Source organism: Aquila chrysaetos, chromosome 2 (assembly GCF_900496995.4).
Source record: "Aquila chrysaetos chrysaetos chromosome 2, bAquChr1.4, whole genome shotgun sequence".
Taxonomy (NCBI): Eukaryota; Metazoa; Chordata; class Aves; order Accipitriformes; family Accipitridae; genus Aquila; species Aquila chrysaetos.
In genome coordinates this window covers 7,859,338-7,878,192 of record NC_044005.1, presented here as the reverse complement: position 1 = coordinate 7,878,192, position 18,855 = coordinate 7,859,338, and the positions used below count along the sequence as shown (strand labels likewise).

The window sequence follows — 18,855 nt, the reverse complement described above, 5'->3', positions numbered from 1 at the left end:
ATATTTGATCCCTGCCCCATCAAGCCAACAAGCCCTGGGCCAAAGCAGGTACTGGCTGGCCAGGGCAGGAGCTTTTCCTGCTCCCCCGGGTGGCCTTGGACACCATTTTATATCTTCCAGAGATCTACAAGCTTTCTGATTTACAGTTCACAAAAATCCTAACAGAGCACCTACAGAGGTGTTTCCATCCCCCAGGCTTTCAGGACACAGACTGGTGGGTATTGCTACACCAATAAACGTCTCCAAAGGCGACTATTGCACAATCTTCATACTGTCAGTGGGATAAGCAAAGCTGCTCGGATCCTGGGGCCATGGAGACGGGATCACGTTTTGCTGCTGAAGGCAACACTATGGCACTACCTTCTCCAGCAGGAGTGATTCCAGAAGGTCTCCAGAGCCCTGAGGAATAATACAACCAGTGAAACCCTGGGATGATACCAACATACTGGCAAAAAAGTGTATCACTTACTGTTCTCCTGCACTGATCTCCAGGGAAGGAGAGGTCATTCATAATCCTCAACAGTGGGAGAGTCAAAAAGCTGTCAACACAAAATTCGCAAGATAGTTTTGGTGCTCCCACTCTTGGTGGCCAGCTTAGCTTCACTTACCCCTTGCCAAGCAAACAGTGCTGCAGTCATAAAGCTGGGAAGCTGGGTGGGAAACTGAGTGAAGAGTTGCCTAGGGTCATGTCTGCACCAGACAGGTGAACGCTACGCTTAATTCACACGTGAATAAGAAGCCACAGTGGCCCCCTCATGCAAATGCATTCAACCCTGTACCATTTCTGCCTATATGGCAAAGCAATTCAAGCCAGCCTGCATGACTGGTTCTTGGATCATTTTTCTGGATATCCACTCTTCCTTCTCCCACTCATACTATCCAACCTGTCTTTCCTCCTCTCTTGCCCCACTTTGAAGGAGCTGGATATCTATAGACTAGCAAAGAGATGAGAGGCTGACTGGCTGTGATGTGGCCAGAAGATGCCCATGGAAGGGAGGGAAGACCAGAGAATGAAGCTGTGCTTACTTGAAAGAGGAGATGCAGGAACGAAAGAGGGAGAACTGGTATAATACACAAGCACAAAAACAAGAAGAGTCCAAGGGTAACTGAACCTGTGCTCCACCTGTCAAACAGTTCAGCAGATAGTTTAGGGGTAGAAGTAAAAGGGACTTGGTCAAGTAGAGAGAGCTTGGGTGGGAAGGTGTATCACTTGTATGCAGATCTTGGCTTTTTTTTCTTATTTTTATCTTGGTCTCGCAGAAGGTGAGCATGTACATACTGGTGGGTCTGTGCTGTAATGGGGGTTGTACCTTTGTAATTTCCTTGACAAAGGCTTATGCTCCCTGACACCACCTCCACAGCTACAGCGGTGCAAAGTCTGTGCAGAAGTGTCCCTCTCTGCTGCAACTCACCCTTCTCTCAAGTTAAAGCATGTGACTAGAACTATATGAACATGATCAGTTTTGCAAAAGGTCAGAAATCCTTCTTCTCTAGTAATTCACACCTGCCCAAGGAAGAGGCTATAATCCTGATATACAGCTTCAAGACTAGCAAGGAGTGCAAAGCTGTGCCATGGAGCTACAGAAAAATCATCCAACTTCCAGAAGAGCAGGGACAGCACAGAACCATCTCCTAGAGTGTCTGGTTTCTACAATCCGCACTGAAAAACTGTCTCAGTCTGCCTGTAGCAGAGGCTTGAGGCTGCAACTGATGGGAAGTGCCCTGTGAGTAACAAGCCCTTAAATCCAAACCAAACCAAGTCACCCTGTTTCTTAGATAAGGTTTATCATTCTCATGAGAGAAAGTTGTCCTTTTCTGTTACCTGTTGGCCGACAACTCTGCTTTCAAGCAGTTTGCCAGCTCTGCGGCTCCCATCACAATAATGCTACAAATTTAAGCGCTACCACTTTGGATCAAATTTTTAATGAGGCACTAAACCCACAAAAGGGGCTCTGTATAACATAATTAAATAGAATGGGCCTAAATAAACAGTAAAGTTTTACAAGTTACATTATAGTTGAAAACAGCTGGGAGGCAAAGAAAGGAGCATTGAAGATGCATGATGTAAAAAGGCATTTCACAGAATGCAAACACTAAAACTTTTCATATCGCACAAACAGTAAAACACTACGAGCACATGACTTCCCTTTGATTTGGAAGAATCTGTGTGGGGCGCAGGGCATTTGTTTTTTTCCTTCTGCTAGTCACCACAATGACATATTTCACATGGAAACCCAAACAGTGGCAAAGAGAGCCATTTGTCCTTTGGAAAGAAATAAATACTGCAGAAACAGGTAAAGTCAGTAGCAACATCTGGTTCGGTCAGGCCATGGGATGCTGGATCATGGCTCCATAACACTGGACAGTGCTGTGACTCCTCAAAATAGTCTTGCAAACAATCAGAATTGTAACAAGTCTGTTTGGCTCAGAGCTGCAAGACACTTGTTTGTGCTCACGCCGACTCCTTGAATCCACTGCAAGCGGTGACATTCAGGCTGAGCCAACTAGCTCAGCATTCAATTCTCTGTCTGCATCAGCTACTCACAATATCATGTTTGTTCCACCCATGTCAATATTTGATCCAAGAGCTGCATAAATCCAACAAACACAGGAAGGCTTCAATTTCACATTAAGGTAACGTTGACAGTGGTGCTGCTGTATCACGTAAAGTCAGTGCACTGTTACTCCTTGAGAATGAAATTCCTGGTAAACTTGGTTTTCATTTTGTTTCCCCCCAGTCCTCTCAGCAGCCCTTCCCCAGAGCCATAGCTATTGCTGCAATTCTGGGCTTGTGAATGAAAAGTTTCTAAATTCATCTTGGTTTATCATCGGAAGAATTCCTTCTTCAATGGGAGTCAGAATGGGCTCCTCTTTTATAAAATCTGGATCAAAGTTGCTCACGTCATCTTTGGATTTCTGTCAAACAGAAAAGACAAAGGAAAGAGATGTCAAAAGTATGTATCATCTGCTTGATCCTCGCTCTGCATCTTTAGTCTAGTCTTGAGTGCAGTAAACCATCACTTCCATAACCCAGGCTGAGCTTACTGAAAGCTTTTTCTCGGGTTGGACTAGGAGCAGCTGAGTGCCCCCCCAGAGCCTCTTACAGTGTAAACCCTTTTAGAGCCTCTGCAGGCTTCTGACAGGCAAACCCCTCTCTGATTTAACTGACACCACCTCTGATGCATTGCAGACGTGGCAGGGCAGGGCACATAAATCAGTTTCTTTCCTCAAGTGGCAGCACAGACCCAGCCATTCGAAGCAGTTATCAGCCGCGTTTCAAATTAGCTGACTCCACACAGTCCCTCCTTATCTGCAGAGTGTCTCAGCTGGGTTTTTGGGGGGCGTACACTCCTCTGTGTGCGAGCCATTAAACTTGCACAATAATGAATTACTGGGCCGTGGGAAGACAAATGGCTTGCCTCCAGGTGCTGGGTTCCTTACTGCGTGCCACAGAGTGGGACTGTTTACAATGCACACACACAAACGGGGTTTGTGGCACATTTTGACAAGGCGTGTGTTTTTCCTGCATCCAGAACAAGATGTTTTATTGACATTGAAGTCTAATGTTCCCAGATCCTGTCCAGCTCGTGGGGGACTGAGGAGGCTCCCTTAGCCTTTGATTCAGGTGAAGAAACAACACAAGAGCCTGATCCTGCACCCAGTGAGCTCCACAGAGCAGGACTGGGGTTGACCACTGCCACTATGAGTTTGCAGAGTGACCACAGCATGAGACCAAGCCACTCCAAGTGACAATTCCAAAGGCAAGGAAGCCACAGAGACAACCTTGGAAAGGCTCTCCACGGACAGCATCCTTTGGGCTGTGTGGCACTACTGGGAAAACGGGCAACGCTGTCCCCTCTGCAGCCTGTCTGCCATTTGACCCACTCAGCTGACGGTGGTTTGAGCAGGGAACACTGTGCTGGGTGCTATACAGACAGAGAGAGCCCAGTCATGAAGAGGTAGGTGCAGTGGTCAGAATGAGGATTACTTACCCTGTTTTATATCTGGGGCAAGGCAAAGGGTAGTTAGGTGCCTGATCTGCTGCAGCTGCTTTTACAAACCCGCATCTTTTGGCTGAACCGCCTTTGAAAATCCAGCATGGAGGGGAAAAGTGACCTGTACAACATCAGGTGGCCAACCAGCAGCCAAGTCAAGACCAGAGACCTCACCTCCTGGCTCCTGGTCCAGGGCTTTCATGTCAAGGTTGCCCTTCCTTCACCTTCTTTCCTGTCTCATGGGAATAAACCTGCTTAAAGAGCCCAGAAGAGGAAAAAAACCAGGATCCCTTCACCCCACCCTCCTTCCCACGTACAATTCGGGGCCTGAACGGTGGCTCCATCTGACGCTGGTTCAGCAGGTCCCAGTCCAGATCTTTGAAGTAGGGGTGCCGCAGAATCGCGCTCTCACCGCCCAGCCCCAGGCTGCCCAGCCGCATGTTGGGGTTCTTCGTCATGAACTGCAAAACAAAAAGGGCTGTTTGTTTCCTCCCATCCGGCAGGGCCACGGGAGAGGGACCTATTAGCAGTTGCACAAAAGCTTGTCCTCAGCTTTCCTGTTGAACCCAGTTGCTGGCCAGACTTCTCAATTTCATTGTACTGGAACCGCATGCAAGGAACTTGACTCATTCTCTAGAGGAAGAAGTTGGGGTCTATTTCTCCACTATAGTCCTTTTTCTTTTGGTTAAATCCTTGATTACCACAAAAGAAAAGAAAGTTGAATTGCATCGTTTGCAACATTATGAATGTTGCACAGTGGTTTTGATGGTTATTTATTTCTGTATTAATTTCTCAGCAATACAAGCTCACTCTCAAACGCTGCTCACCAGCCAGCCAGGCTTTGGACTGGAGTCAGTCCTGAGCTGTGTCTTTTTCCTGAACCTCAGCCTGCTGAAGCGCAGCCAGAAGCCTACGCTTTCCTTCCTGTCATCTCAGGAAACAGAGGAAAATGAGCAAGCCGCTGGCTTTTAGAGCCCCCCAAGCCCTGAGCAGATGAGAGCAGACAGGTGACCGTCTCCTCTCTTGATGGCAAAACTCTTTTAGAGGATTTCTTTTTGTAACATTTTTCCTCTGTTACCAGTGAAAAGAAATCTTAAACCTCAGCCAAAGTGCCCTGATTTTCCAGGGAGCTAGGAGAAAAGCCGTACATCATGCACAGCGCGAGAGGGCTCTGGCGGGTGCCCTTTAGGTCCCGACAAGAATGATGAAGTGTGAGTGCTGCGGACATTTCTTAAGGGGAAGGGAAATATTTGGGGGAGGAGGGGAATCCTTTCCTCAGGCAGGAAAAGAGCTAGTTGGCTTGTTAATTTAGGATTATAGTTTTTAAATTCAGTAAAACCCAATCTTTCCCCTCCCCTCAAGTATTTCTAATTCATTAGAGAAATCAGGTTATGTTTAAACTGGGAAAACAGCCGCTTTTATTTGCCTATTGAAACAGCAGCATAAAGCAAGCTCCACTCTGGTGGAGGTGTCCAGACGATTTCCTCGAAGATGAAAGAGCATTATGTTTAGCAAATAGCTGAACCAGCCAAACCAGACAATCGGTCACTGTTTCGGGAATGACCAAGTCTGCTGCATCTCGGCAATAGGGAAATAAAAAGAAGGGGAGGTGCAGTGAGAGACCAACTTCATTCTGACTGTAGGAGCTTTTCAGAAGGTACAAATTTTTCTAGAACGAGCGGATAAAAGGTCTAGTCATTCCCTACCTAGAGAGAAGACGGGGAGAAGAAAGACGACTGCCAGATTTCTTTTAGAAGTCTCCCCAATACCCCACCCTGAGGGGGCTTCAGAGCCAAAGTAGATGGGGCATCTGCAGCTGAGACCTTGCAGGACCCCAGACTCTGCTGACATTAGCGCAAAAACCCCAGCTCCAGCCTGACCTCCTGAGCCCTTCGAGGACGTGTACTGCCATGGGATTCCCTACGGTAGAACTGTTTTCCACCATTCCACCCAAAACATTAGTAGAAAGAGCTGCTGAGTGCATCCAGATTTGTAAGAGCGGTCACGAGAAGAGGAGCAAAGCTGACACGGCTCTCTGCAGCTGGGGTCTTTCCATGCTTCTCTGGCCTCTTCAGCCCTCAGTTATGCAGCATTTCCAGGGTCAGGCCCAAGGACAAGCAGAACTTCTCTGTCTCCCCAACCCTTTCAACCCATTCTTCTCCCTTTTTACCAGCAGAACCCAAACACAATTTGTTTCCCAAGAGACTCTGCCCCAAAATTTCTGCGGGATACTGATCCCCAGACAACAGCTTGGTTTCCAAACAAGAAACGGGTCAAGCCAAAATCTCTGAGAGACCTGGTTCAGACAAGCCTTTGCAAGTCTTGAAGTAAATTTCTTTGGTTTGCAAAACAGGCCAGAAATCTCCTGGCAGCCCCGTCTTTCTCTAGAAATTCCCTGCCCAGCTTCTTTGTCCCCACAGATGGATATCTGCACCTCACTAGCTCTTATTTGCTTTGCTGGAACACCTAGAAAGCTCAAATAAGATCAGAGCTCGCTGGTGCTGGGAGTGGTATAGACCAAAACAGTCCAAAAAGACAAGACAAAAAGGAGAGAAGAGCTGGGAATAAGTCCCATGTCTCCTGCCTCCTGACCTACCACTGCCTCCATTACACCAGGAAGCTTCTCCTAAATGTGGAGAGGAAAAAAAAAATCATGAAAGAAATAATCTCTGAAAAGAGCTCGTAACATGCTTTGCTTGGGTTCCCATTCACACTCAACCATATAAGACCAAAACCTAAACTGGACTGCCCATTCCCAGACCAGTTCAGAGCCCTAGGATATAAAAGTGTGTTTACATTCCTATTTGCTTGCTTTATTCCACATGATGCCAAAATTGCACCAAGTGAAGGCATCCGATGCAACAAGCTGAGAGCCAACGTAAATACATTCCTGGCTGCTTAAAACACCCATTTTGTTAGGACAATGAGGATTAGGCAAGGGCCATCCCTTGAGGTGGGCTGTTTTGAGCTCTGAAAAAGTGAAACATAACATACAAAACAAAATGACTGTTCAAATTTGACCGGCCAGCTCCAATTTGAGCATGGGACCCACAGACTGAAAAAACCTTAGTTGGGTAACTCTAGGCACCGTCTAACCCGCACTGGGTGCCCAAAGGAGGCAGGAGGAGAGTGATGACTTCAAATTCACCCACTGCTAGAACACATCGCCCTGGCTGGCTGCTGAGAGCGATGCTGGGCTGCCACAAAACCCCTCTGAATTAATTCTTGCCTCCAACAGGAGTGAGCTGACCTATGGGGGACCCGATCAAACAGCACCTTCCCCTGCTGTCAGGCACGAGCTCAGTGCTGCTGCCTCTCTTGCTCTGTACAAACAGGGCTTTGAAGCACAAGGGTATCAAGGGCTGGAGCGACCCACCAGCACCATAAACCACTCCGGACACGTTTCTCTAAGCTTGTTTCCCAGATACTGTAAGCACCTAACGCAGGCTACCAGGACCTTGAAAGTGAATATAAATCATGCACTCTACAAAGAGTATCAACACACGAGGAGGCCTCCCTTTCACGGCAAACTCATACTTGTCTGCTTCAGCAAAAGGGTGGGATATAATTTCAAAGGGCAGTCGGTCTCTTATCATTAACTTACATCCCTGATAAACATATTGTACACTGCACTGAGACTTCTCAGTTGCATCTGCAGATGGGAACCGGCACTGAAAATGTTGCCTTTGAACGGCATCATGCGGTACGTGAAATATGGTCCCGTACTCTGGGCAGCCGCAGCATCCTGGCAGCTTACTTGGCCTGGGGATGAACACACATCTCTGCACCCGAGGGCTGACAGAAAACAAGATATTGGCCATTGCTGCTCCTCCCCGGTGAATTTTGGAGGCGGCAGGTCTGTCACAGCCTGGTGAAGGTGGGGTGTTTTCTCTGGGAAGCAGCTCCAGTCTTTATTTGGCAATTGGGCTGAAAAGCAGGCGTGCAGATGGTAACTCCAACAGAGACAGTACTGATGTTTTACACTGGAACAGAGTTACCTGCCTCACTGTGACAGGCATATAAAATTAAAGGATGAAATTTTTGAAGCCGGTTTCCACTAAAATGATAACTAACCCCCTCAAACACTATCTGAATTCACTAGGAATTATTGCACTGACAAAAAACGGATGCAGTTTTAGTTTGTGTTGTCCAGTATGTCAGGAAAAAACAAAAGATTATAATGACCTCTCAAAGGCTCAAGAGCCCATGAATCCTTCTCTTTCTCCCTCTCTGCCTTAGGCAGTACTGACATTTCTCTGCTGCAACAGGGTAGCATCTGATGGCCAGTCTCATGCCGCCTCTGCTATCTGATGGCACTTCTGGCAAAGCAAACAAAGAACTTGGGATTTCTAAGGAACTTAATTACAAGCTCAGCCTTCATCTCTGAAATAAGTAGCTGGAGCCCATACCCATGTCTCTGGCCACATAAGAGGAATTTCTGCAGCAGGAGGGGTAAAGCTGAGTGCCCAGAGCACACAGATGCTGCCCTCTGCACACATGCAGGCTGCGCAGGGGAAAGGTTTTCAGAAGTGCAGCTAATCTTTCACTTGATCCCTTCAACTGCATTCAGAAATGGCTAGAAAATGCCTTACAAAGCGTTGGCAGTTCCTGGCATCCACAGGAAGGCCAGAGTTTGACTCTTGCTTCATAGGTTGGACAGCCCTAAATGTCCTTCCAAGTACAACCCTCTAATGTTTTTGAAAGTGATGAGAGAAGATGTTCAGCAGAAAGTTTTTTGTGGCAAAATGTCATCTCCTAACGTGTATTGAGTATCTTTAATTTTGCACGATAATCCAGAATCCAGCATGAATCTCAACCTCTGGCACACAACGCTCAATGAAGAAACACAGAGAAAAAAAATTCAACAGTAACAACAACAAGGCAAACAAGAGGTGTTCCTGAACAAAAAGAAACACGCAATCACCCAAATCCAAGATGCCTCCCAGGAAAACCAATAGCAAGACTACCAATCTTAAACCTGAACCAGGCCATCAAGCCCTTGCTCTGTGATCACATCCAACCATGGGGAATTATCCCATTCCCGGTGTAAAGAGCCCCTTGGGAGCATCCTCAGACTGGGTCCCTTTGGGCTACGCCAGTTTGCCGAGCAGCAAACTCAAGCGAGGAGCTCGCTGACCTCAGCTAACCCTCTCAGCAGCATCACAGCCAAAACCAGCAGCTGGAATGAGCCAAAAACATGACTTCACAAGACCATTTGAAAACATTTACTGAAAGAAAACGCAGCAAGCCATGACAAGAAATTAAAAGCTGGAGATTAGTCCACAGAGGGCCCGTGAAGTTACAAGGAAAAAATGCAGACATAGCAGTGCCAACCATTAGGAAAAAATCTGCGTCAGCCCTGGGAGCTCAGCCCGCGAGCAGGTGAGGGAGAGCAGGGGACCCGCGCCAGTCCTCCCCTTTACCCACTACATGGCTCGGACTGTGCTGGGAAGGGCTCCAGGTCTCCCAGTCTGCTGGGCAAGGCTGTACTGGACTTCTCTGGTGCTGCTCACATGCAGCATTGCAAATTCCGTCTCAAGAGGCTGAGTTTGGAAATCAGTCAGCCTGGAAGTCTGTGAGGGGATGTTTGCACAAAACAGATGTTTCCAAGCATTAATTCCATTGAATTTGTAAGTTCCCTTTCTTAATACTGGAATCCCTGATAGGTTTTACGTAACTCATGTATGTGCTATTTGCATCAGGATAATTAATTTCATATCACAGTGACTAGATTACGTGAAATTGCATCATGTTCTAGGAAAACACTAACAAGCCCAGACCCCTTCACAGAAGTAATGCACTTCAGGAAGAGGAATACAACTTCCTGCTCAGCCATTCCCTTCACATTGTCAGCCATCTGGACGAGGAAGAAATCATTATTTCTTTAATACAAAGAAAGTCTTAGACGCACCAGCTCCCATCAGGACTCTGTTGCCCTGGGTAGGACACATTTACTTTGTAAGAGAAAGCCTGTGCCCCTGAGCAGCTCATCTTTCAAATGCAAGCGTATGGCAGAGATAGAGGCTCTCCCCGTCTTACAGGCAGGGAACAGAGACCCAGAGAAATGCATCGCTTTATTTTGCCAGGAGCCCAAGGGTAGCCTGTCACAGATACGACGGCAGACCCTCAGTCTCACCTCCCCTCCATCTCACCACATGCCTCACAGGACCCCTATTAGGGATTCTGCCAATGCAATAGTCAAGCCCAAACTGTTAAAGGAAAGCAAGGTTTCCCTGTTCATGGGATTAACATTTCCTGCCTGTTGGTGTTTCTCCCATGTTGCTACCAAAGTGAAAAGCAGCAGCAGTACAGATTAACGCCCCACAGCCTCCCCTCTAGTAATGAGGGAGAGCGGGGAGATCGGGAGATACCCAACATGCTTGTCTTCATTAAGATTCATGAGCTAAACTAACAGGCCAGAAATTAACTCGAAAGGAAATAAGATTTCTCAAAGATCTATTTGATCTCAGACAAAAGGGAATCGTTATATAAATAGAGCAATTACTCTAATTAAGGCTTCCCTCCATGAATCTCTCGACTGAATGCTGCAGTTGCCGAAAACAGTTTGGCCGCCTATTATGTAAGGCAAACAAACCCGCAGTCTGGGGTTTCATTAGCCTTCATCCACCCCTAAACAAAGGAGAAGAAAGATGGCTCTATGGCTCTGTCTGTTAACGTCTGTATTATTTTTAATGATTGGAAGCCAGGAGGTATTAGCATAGCAGAGAGACTTTTTTTCTTTTTTTCTTTTTTTTTTCTTTTACATCAAAAGCTGCTCGTTTTGAGCCATTCTTGTCTTTTGCTCTCTTGGGCAAGGCTCCCATCACCCTCCATCACAGCCCTGCCGGGGCGATGCTCATAAGCGTGCCTCGCTTCCCCATACAAGAGCAATCCAGGGCTCAGACACACAAGTGGGTTACGGCGAGTGAGGGAGTCAGCACAGCCCGACTTCACTAAATGGTGTCAGGGGAAGCTCCACGGCCCTGGGAGCAGGGTGGTCGGAGAGCTCTGCCGTGGAAGTCCTTGTACTTACGGCAGCTCAGCTGGTGCCTGGTAACTTAAACTGCAGCGATGTGGCTGTGGGTGTGAGCCAGGCGCTTGGGAGCCCAAGTCCTACTGACCTTCAGTGAGGATTGTGCTGCTGAGAATAGGACTTGGAGTCATTGCGGCTCTCTCAAATGCTACCTCCGTTTTACACTGGGGATTTGCTCTGATTGCAGCCATTAGAGGCCACGCGGCGTTTCAGCTTCCTACCCTGCACACAGCGGGATCGATTACTAAAGGCCCTGATTTGTACCAGTGCAATCCATCGTGGTGCTGAGCCAGAATGCGACCCACGCAGGTACAGGGTGCTTCTAGCATCATGCTGGGGTCCTGGCTACAGAAAACTGTGAGCAGGTGAAATCCTTCAGTGTAGAGAAGGTCCAGCGAGTGCAGTGCCAGGGCTCAGAAGTACAAGGCTGCCCTGAAAGTGTTTTAAGGAGGAGGGGAGGAAGAAAGAGAGTGTGAGATCTCTGTGATTTCCTTTTCCAGATAAAAAACAAATGGGAAGGGAGATAAAAAACAATCTCCAGCCCTGCTCCTAAAAGCCATAAGACTTTAACAATAAGCATGACAGCAGTCACATGTTTAATGTGCCAGCCGCAGGCAAGAAGGACAAAATGTCAGTGCAGTGGATATTAAGCAGATAAATTTGATCTCGCTTTCCCCTAGTGCAGAAATGGCTGCTCGATGGTGCCCAGTCAAAGCTCGAGGGAACAAGAAGGATTAACTGTATTGCAAACAGTGCTGAGCGAGAGAGACTAGCAAAATAAACCAAGGTAGACAGAGCAACTCACGTGTGGGATAGACACATCAGGCTCCAAATCTCCAGGTGGTGTAAACTGATGTAACTTTGCTGACTATCACCAGGAGAGAACTTGGCACGACATATGGGAATTAAATGTTGTCTGAATAGCTACAAACTTCCTTGCTGTGCTGAAATCTACCTGTTTCCCTGCCTCTCCCCACTCATCAATACTAATGCAGAATGAAAAGGCCACAAGTATCAAATGCATATTAGCCCCTGATGATAGCTAGTGATTTTTGACACTTGTGCCTTTGGTACTCCTGTAATAAGTAATAATAAACAGAAATTAACCTTTGTCATTAGATATATGGAATATTTAACATAGGTTTTGGTCAAGATGTCACTCCAGAGATCTGTGTTTTCAGAACTGATGAGTCAGCCCCAGTTCCCACGTGGGTCACCAGCTGCACAGGCTGCTCAGACAGTGTCAAACTCCAGCTGCTGTTTTTAAATTACCCCAGTTGGACTATAGGTACAACATGGGGATATGCAGGTCAATTACTAAATCAATACATCAATCAGAGTAACACAAACATGGAGGGAGAATGAGCATCGCGCTTACTAACAGACTGGGGGCATGATCCCACTCTAATTTTAAGCAGTGGTAAAATCTCCCTAGGGTTGCATGGGAAAACAATTAATCCTTTTCTGATAGTCTTGTCAAGAGGAACTGGGAATCTATTACACAACCCTGGGTGGCCTATTTACATAGGGTCAAGTACAAAGGGGACTAAAGTGCCCCAGACAAACCTGTAAGGGCCAATTAAGGGGGAAAAAAAAAAATCACAGGAAAATACTTCAAAGGAACTTTTTTGTGGTCTTAGTTATATTTATTTCTATTCTTTTAATTTTAAAGTTCCTGAAAAGACACAGCAGGTCAGAAAGTTCAAAGCTAGAAGGACAAGTAAGACCTACAGCCCTGAATAGCTTGGACAGTCGGAGATTTGTTACCCCTGTAGCGGTGCTGAGACCTCCCAGTTAGATGGGCTGGCCCCCTCCACTGGAGGCTGCACAGCAAGAGCTGGTCCCATCATTCAGCAGTCATCCCCATCTCCAGGTCGGACCCAGGTTCTGAAGGGAATCCTTGGGCCTTCCCCCAAGATTGGATTTTATTTGACTTCACCAAAACACCTTTGAGCGTCTATAATCACACTGTTTAACTGTGGCAGAGCTGAGAAGTGAGCCCAGGCCACAAGGCTTAGGCTCAGGTTCGGCAACGGGAATCGCTTCTTCCCGAGCACCTAGAGAAAAAGAGGAGGAGGAAGACAAAGTCGGCACAACGAATGCTCCTTCACTTTTTTCCCCATTCCTGGCAGGAAAGAGGAGGATGAGTCACACCTGACATTACAATAGGCAGGGTTTGGAGCTTTTGTTAGGAAGCAAATCTGAGCCTGCACCCTGCAGACTTAAACAAGAAGCTAGTGTCAGCCTATTGGAACGGGAAAGGTAAAAGACCTAATGACTACCTCAAGATGAATTTGGCCTTGGCAAGCTATATAGAGATGGCTTTAGGTTTCTTTCACGATGTATTATTCAGAAGTATGGGTCTATTAGTGTGGGGAAGAGGAGCACTTCAGAAAGGGGTGTGATCAATCAACAGAAGAGATCAAAATCACGGGGGAAAGCTGTTTGTTGTTTGAGAATTAGGAGGCGAAGAGTAAGAGACAGCATGTTACAGAGATGGAAATGCAAGCTCAGGCAAAAGAGGTAAGGCGGCAATCTGTGGTGGAGCACGGCCTTCTCACTTCACCACAGTGTATGTTTATGGCAAAAATGGTCTAGATGAGAGATCATTTAAAACTGCAGAACTCCTTCCCAGTTGGGAAACGACAGGCTCCAGAGTCCTGCTTTTGCCAGAGAGGCTCTGGAGCCAACCAGGAAATGCAGGATGAAAGCATTTCTAAAAAACAAAATAAAGGAAAAATGTGTACACAGATCCAGCATAGAGCTTCACAGAGAGATTTAAATATCGGCCTCACTCTGACAGCCAAAGCTTAATCAAGTTGTGCAAGAGGATTTATGGAGCCTGCCAACTCTGAAGAGATGCCAAGGAGAATAATTTATCAGCATATTTGAAGGCATTTTTAATATCTATCTGCCTTTGTTAGCAGGCTCCTCAGCTCTGAGGATAAAGCGATGAGCTCATCTAGTTCCCTCTTTAATTTCAGTGGGTCCACCATTGTGTTGTTGCTTTTCCTTTTAATCTTTGTCTAAAGAATACTCCCGGCATCTAGTTCATTCAGAAACAAGTTCATTCTGGCTATTCCAGCACTGCATGTGAAACAGATTATCTGCCTTTTTCTGTCTGTTGGAAAGAAGGAACCTGGCCCAGATCTGTAGGATGCAAGTGCAAAGGAGAGACATGCGCCTTGTGTAGAGTGATGTAAAGGAAACATAGGCAACCTTGCACCATCAGCATCTGGCTGCCTCGTTTCACACCTCGTAAGTGTTCAGGAGAGGACTGGTGTCCTGGTTTCGGCTGGAATAAAGTTAATTTTCTTCCTAGTAGCTGGTATAGTGCTGTGTTTTGGATTCAGGATGAGAATAATGTTGGTAACACACTGATGTTTTAGCTGTTGCTAAGCAGTGTTTACACTGTGTCAAGGACTTTTCAGCTTCTCATACTGCCCTGCCAGCAAGAAGGCTGGAGGGGCACAAGAAGCTGGGAGGGGACACAGCAAGGATAGCTGACCCAAACAAGCCAAAGGGGTATTCCATACCATATTACATCACGCCCAGTATATAAACTGGGGGGAGTTGGCCGGGGGGCACCATGGCTCGGGGATTGGCTGGGCATCGGTCAACAGGTGGTGAGCAATTGTGCTGTGCACCACTTGTTTTGTATATTCTATTATTATTATTATTTTCCCTTCCTTTTCTGTCCTATTAAACTGTCTTTATCTCAACCCAAAAGTTTTACTTTTTTTTTCCCCCTCGATTCTCTCCCCCATCCCATTGGGTGGAGGGGCAGTGAGTGAGTGGCTGCGTGGTGCTTAGTTGCTGGCTGGGGTTAAACCATGGCAACTGGAAAGCACAAACACGGGGGTTTGGTCTAGCTCACACAGTGACCAAACTGAACCGCCCAGGATTTACGGAAAAGGCAAGGCACAAGCGCCGCAGGAAGCACATACGCATTGCGCTTAGATGTGCCAAGCAAAGCACAGCCCAGGTATTTTGGAGTATGTGTTGGTTGCTGTAGCATGCAGGGAGGATGCAGACACCTCTGAGCTGATGACAGCTAGTTCTGACCTCCCAGTATCCAGGGGTGTTGGAACCCAAGCAAGTGCAGTGTATGAAAAGAACAAACTTCTCCGAAGAACAGTTCAGAAGATCTCACCCTCTGTGCTGATGTTCAGGGTAAGCAGCTGCAGCGAGTAGGCAACTTGGACCATCCACATCTCTCCTGACCTTAGATGTCCTCACCAGCAGTCCAAAATCAGCCCTTTCCCGTCCACTCCTCTGTCACCGCAGACTGTGTGCTTTGATTACATTAAAAAATCTGCCTCTAAGTCTTTCTGCTGTGAAAACCTTGGCCTCTGCCTTCTCTCCTCATTAATGGCATTTTCAAGTTGCTTACAGTGATGGGGCCAGTCTGGTTCAGCACAGAGCACTCACCATCCAGAAAGCCTTTCTGAAAATAAGCCGCAGCACGTGCAAAAGGGGTCCTCGCTGAGGGTTTGGGCAATCATGGTGGCATCCCCTTAGGATGGGTAGTTTACTCCTCCTGCAGCACAGCTCAGTGTTCCCTTTTCTTTCTCTCCTTCAGCTGGGCCTGGGTGGAGTGCTATAGGGAAATTTCCTTTCTCTATCTCTCCAATCTTCTTTCTTCTCAGCCCATTATGGTAAGTGCACGCAGCACAGCCTGAGTCTCCAAGGGCTCTGCTGGAGCTGTTATCCTGTATCCAGCCAGACTGCACTGCTCTGTGCTTCGACCACACGGGACGTTAGAAGTTCCTCAGCATTTCTTTGGAATGGCAAGAAATAACCACTGAAACCCTGTACTCCCCGGGGAGTCCTGCATTTAACTCACACACACATAATAATCAAATTTTTCTCTCATTAGGAGCCATCACTCAGGATTGGGGCTCGTTTTCTCCAGAAGGAGAAGGGGAGGAAGGTACCCTTCAGATTTAGTTTTTCCTCATCTAGTATTGCCTGGAAATTTAGGGAAGAAGAAAACCATAACATACACACACGCACACTTTCCCAACTCCTACCTAACTTATTTCTACGCATGCATATGGATACACAAAGCATTTCTACAATTCACTGTCAGTGCCCTCTAACTTAACCTCTTGTTTTAAGGTAGAATTAGGCCACATTTTGAAATAATATCCACAGGCTTCCCCCCATCAACTCAAGAGAAATTGCTGGTGGAGCAATACACTACTCATTATAGTACCTTGTGGGGAAGTCTCTTGTGTCTGATGGTTACCCAAGTGACTGAGGGACTAAGGCAGCCTCATATTCACTCTTCTGGGCAGCAAAGGAATGACCAACTTCTGTAGAAAGTTTTGAGTGGCTTTTTTAATTAACAAGATGAAAATTGGCCGAGCTGTTGCGGAAGGGTCCCCATACCTCTCTCCCGCTGAAGATGAAGTGGCTGCTTGCCGTCTGCACTGCAACATTCCTGAGCCCTTTTCCTGCTCTCCAGAAAAACCCGTGTGTGCTGCCTCCTAGCAAAGGGGGATAAGTTACACTGCCAGCAAGCCCTCGGTATTGAATACTACTGTGTGCGCTAGCTGTACAAACAAGCCAAAAAAACTAAGGAACTAACTGAAAAGCCCTAGCTTCTGTGTTTTGGTCTGTTACATGGGCTCACAGGAACGGCAGAAGAGGATTTTCCTTTCTAGATCAGGATTTTTTTGACTTCTAGATCAGACTTCAAGGCTGTCTGGAGGCAAAGGGGATTTAAACTGTGGCATGTTTAACCATTCTCCCTCTGGCTGCTCTCAAGAGCCATGCAAGCTCCCTCCTGGCTGCTGGCAGAAGCCAGGAAGGAAATGCCAACTCCCTCACCTTGTGCTCCAACAGCCAAAAATGAGTCCATAAAGCACAAGTCATCAGAGCAGGACCTGGCTCCTGCTGACCCAGAGAGCATCATTATTCCTGCAGCTGAGTTTGAAGCACTAATACCCAGACACAACAGCCCCTTGATGTTAATGTGGCAGAGCAAAGGGCATTTTAAGCAAGTCTGCAAGAACAAAGTCTAAAGGAGGATGGGGAGGCGGTGGTGGGTGGGGGTGTTAGACATCAGTGGTGTTGTCGGGGCGCAGAGAGCACCGGGGTATCCGGAGGGGGGAACTGAACCCTGACACGAAGTGGCAGAGTTCATTAAACCACAGTATTTGCTTTTTGAGTCAGCGTCACTTCCAGGCTATTGTTCTCTAGAAAAACAGATCAACCTCAAGTTTTTCTTTTGCATCCCTGGCACTGTATTGCTGACATAATTTTCCTCCGAGATACAGGTCATGTTTGCTCTCAGCACTCCCTCACCTTTCAATCCCTCTCGCTCTTCGCACAAATACACTGGCATTTGGATTCCCCGTGCTGTTCCACCTGTGCTGGGCGGGAGTGCAAGCTGCTAAAACCACAGCCAATTTCCTCTGCACCTTCCTCTTTTCTTGCCTGGTGTTTATTTTGCACATGAAAACCACTTGGAGGGGGACATAACCATTTTTGCTCAGTCTCTTAACTCCAGTAGTGTTTTCTTCAAAATGCATGTTTTTAACCAGCTGGAGGGAGAACAGGCTTTAGTCTCATTTTTGTCCCCAAAATACGCAGCTACAGGCAAGGCTGCCCAAGCCTCACTTTTGGAGGAAGCGTTTCAGCTAGGCCAGAAGTGTTTGAGAGTTCACGTTAAGACTGGACTTTGGCATACAAATGCCAAGAGACACCCTCAGCTTCAGCAGACTCGGCTGTGACAGTAGTTCAGAAATCCAGGCTGCAGAAGGCAGAGCGATGCTAACACTTCCCTGGGGAGATGCTGCTTTCTAGCCCCTGCATTACCTGGCTCTGAGAGTGAAAACATCTAAGCTGCAATTGCTCAACCAAGTTTCCAAGCCTTTGGGCCAACCGTTGCTACTTAAGATCATCAGTCCATGTAGCGACTCGATAGGCTTAGCCCTTCTCTCCTCATCTGAAACCAGACTTGGAAAGGAAAATCCCTGCAGCTTTCCCTGTGAATTTGCTTCCCATTACGCCATTGACTTTTGAGACCCGATTTTCACTGTGTCCCTTCATTCTCCCCTCCAACTAAGCCTGACTGTGAGCAAGACAGCGTGATTGAATTGCATTTGAGAAAGTCATACACGAAGCAAGTGAAACACGCTGCCAAAATACCGCCCCGCTTATGGGAAACGAGAGGATTGTATTTCATTTTGCACTTCGCTCAGCTGAATCCCAAAGCCTCTGGCTGCCCGGAAAGCCACCCCCTTTGCTCAAGCACTTTTTGCTAGTGACAATTTACAAATTCAGAACACGGACATGCTGTAACAAAGCAAACTCCAGCTGCACTCTCACTGTAAAAGATACGGTGCAGCAGTCTCTGCTCTCTGCATGCTCACAAAGTTTCTCTTTCACAGTCTCTTTATCATCAGACACTGGTGACTACTCTGTCAGCTGACGGCAAAGAATATTTGAAAGAATTTCTTTTACAGACACAAAGCCGATAGCTCCTTTGGCATAAACTCCTTGACTGCATTCAGGTAGAGCTAAGGAGAAACCTTTTTTTGGGGGAATCAAAATCAAAGCAAAACTTATGTTTAGAATGAGCTGAAGTGGTCTGAATCCATTCAGCAGCAAGTCTTTTTTGCACTTTTTTTACTCCCTCAAGCAAATCCATGCCCAGTTCGACCTGGTCACACAAGCAGGGGAGACCTCATTTTGAGTCCTCCCCACCTGACTTGAACCATCAATACCTAAATTCAGCAGTGACACACTCAGATGGGGCAGGGTACACGAATGAAATTTCCTACTTCCCTCCTCTGGGAGTGTTGACTCCAGCAAAAT

The 18,855-nt window shown here is 46.9% G+C and overlaps 1 protein-coding gene across 5 annotated transcripts in view; it reads right to left on the bottom strand.

The window, feature by feature from the left end:
* Positions 1–1,910: 1,910 nt before the first annotated feature.
* PRKCH (protein kinase C eta) overlaps positions 1,911–18,855 on the bottom strand; it is a 119,795-nt gene continuing 102,850 nt past the window's right edge. For all 5 annotated transcript variants that reach the window (XM_030005058.2, XM_030005089.2, XM_030005066.2 and 2 more), the window contains exons 13-14: positions 4,313–4,456; positions 1,911–2,916 (exon numbers count right to left, since the gene is read on the bottom strand). In XM_030005058.2, coding sequence (XP_029860918.1) covers positions 2,770–2,916; positions 4,313–4,456 — 291 coding nt within the window. In that variant the 3' untranslated portion in view covers positions 1,911–2,769. The remainder of the gene's footprint in view (positions 2,917–4,312; positions 4,457–18,855) is intronic.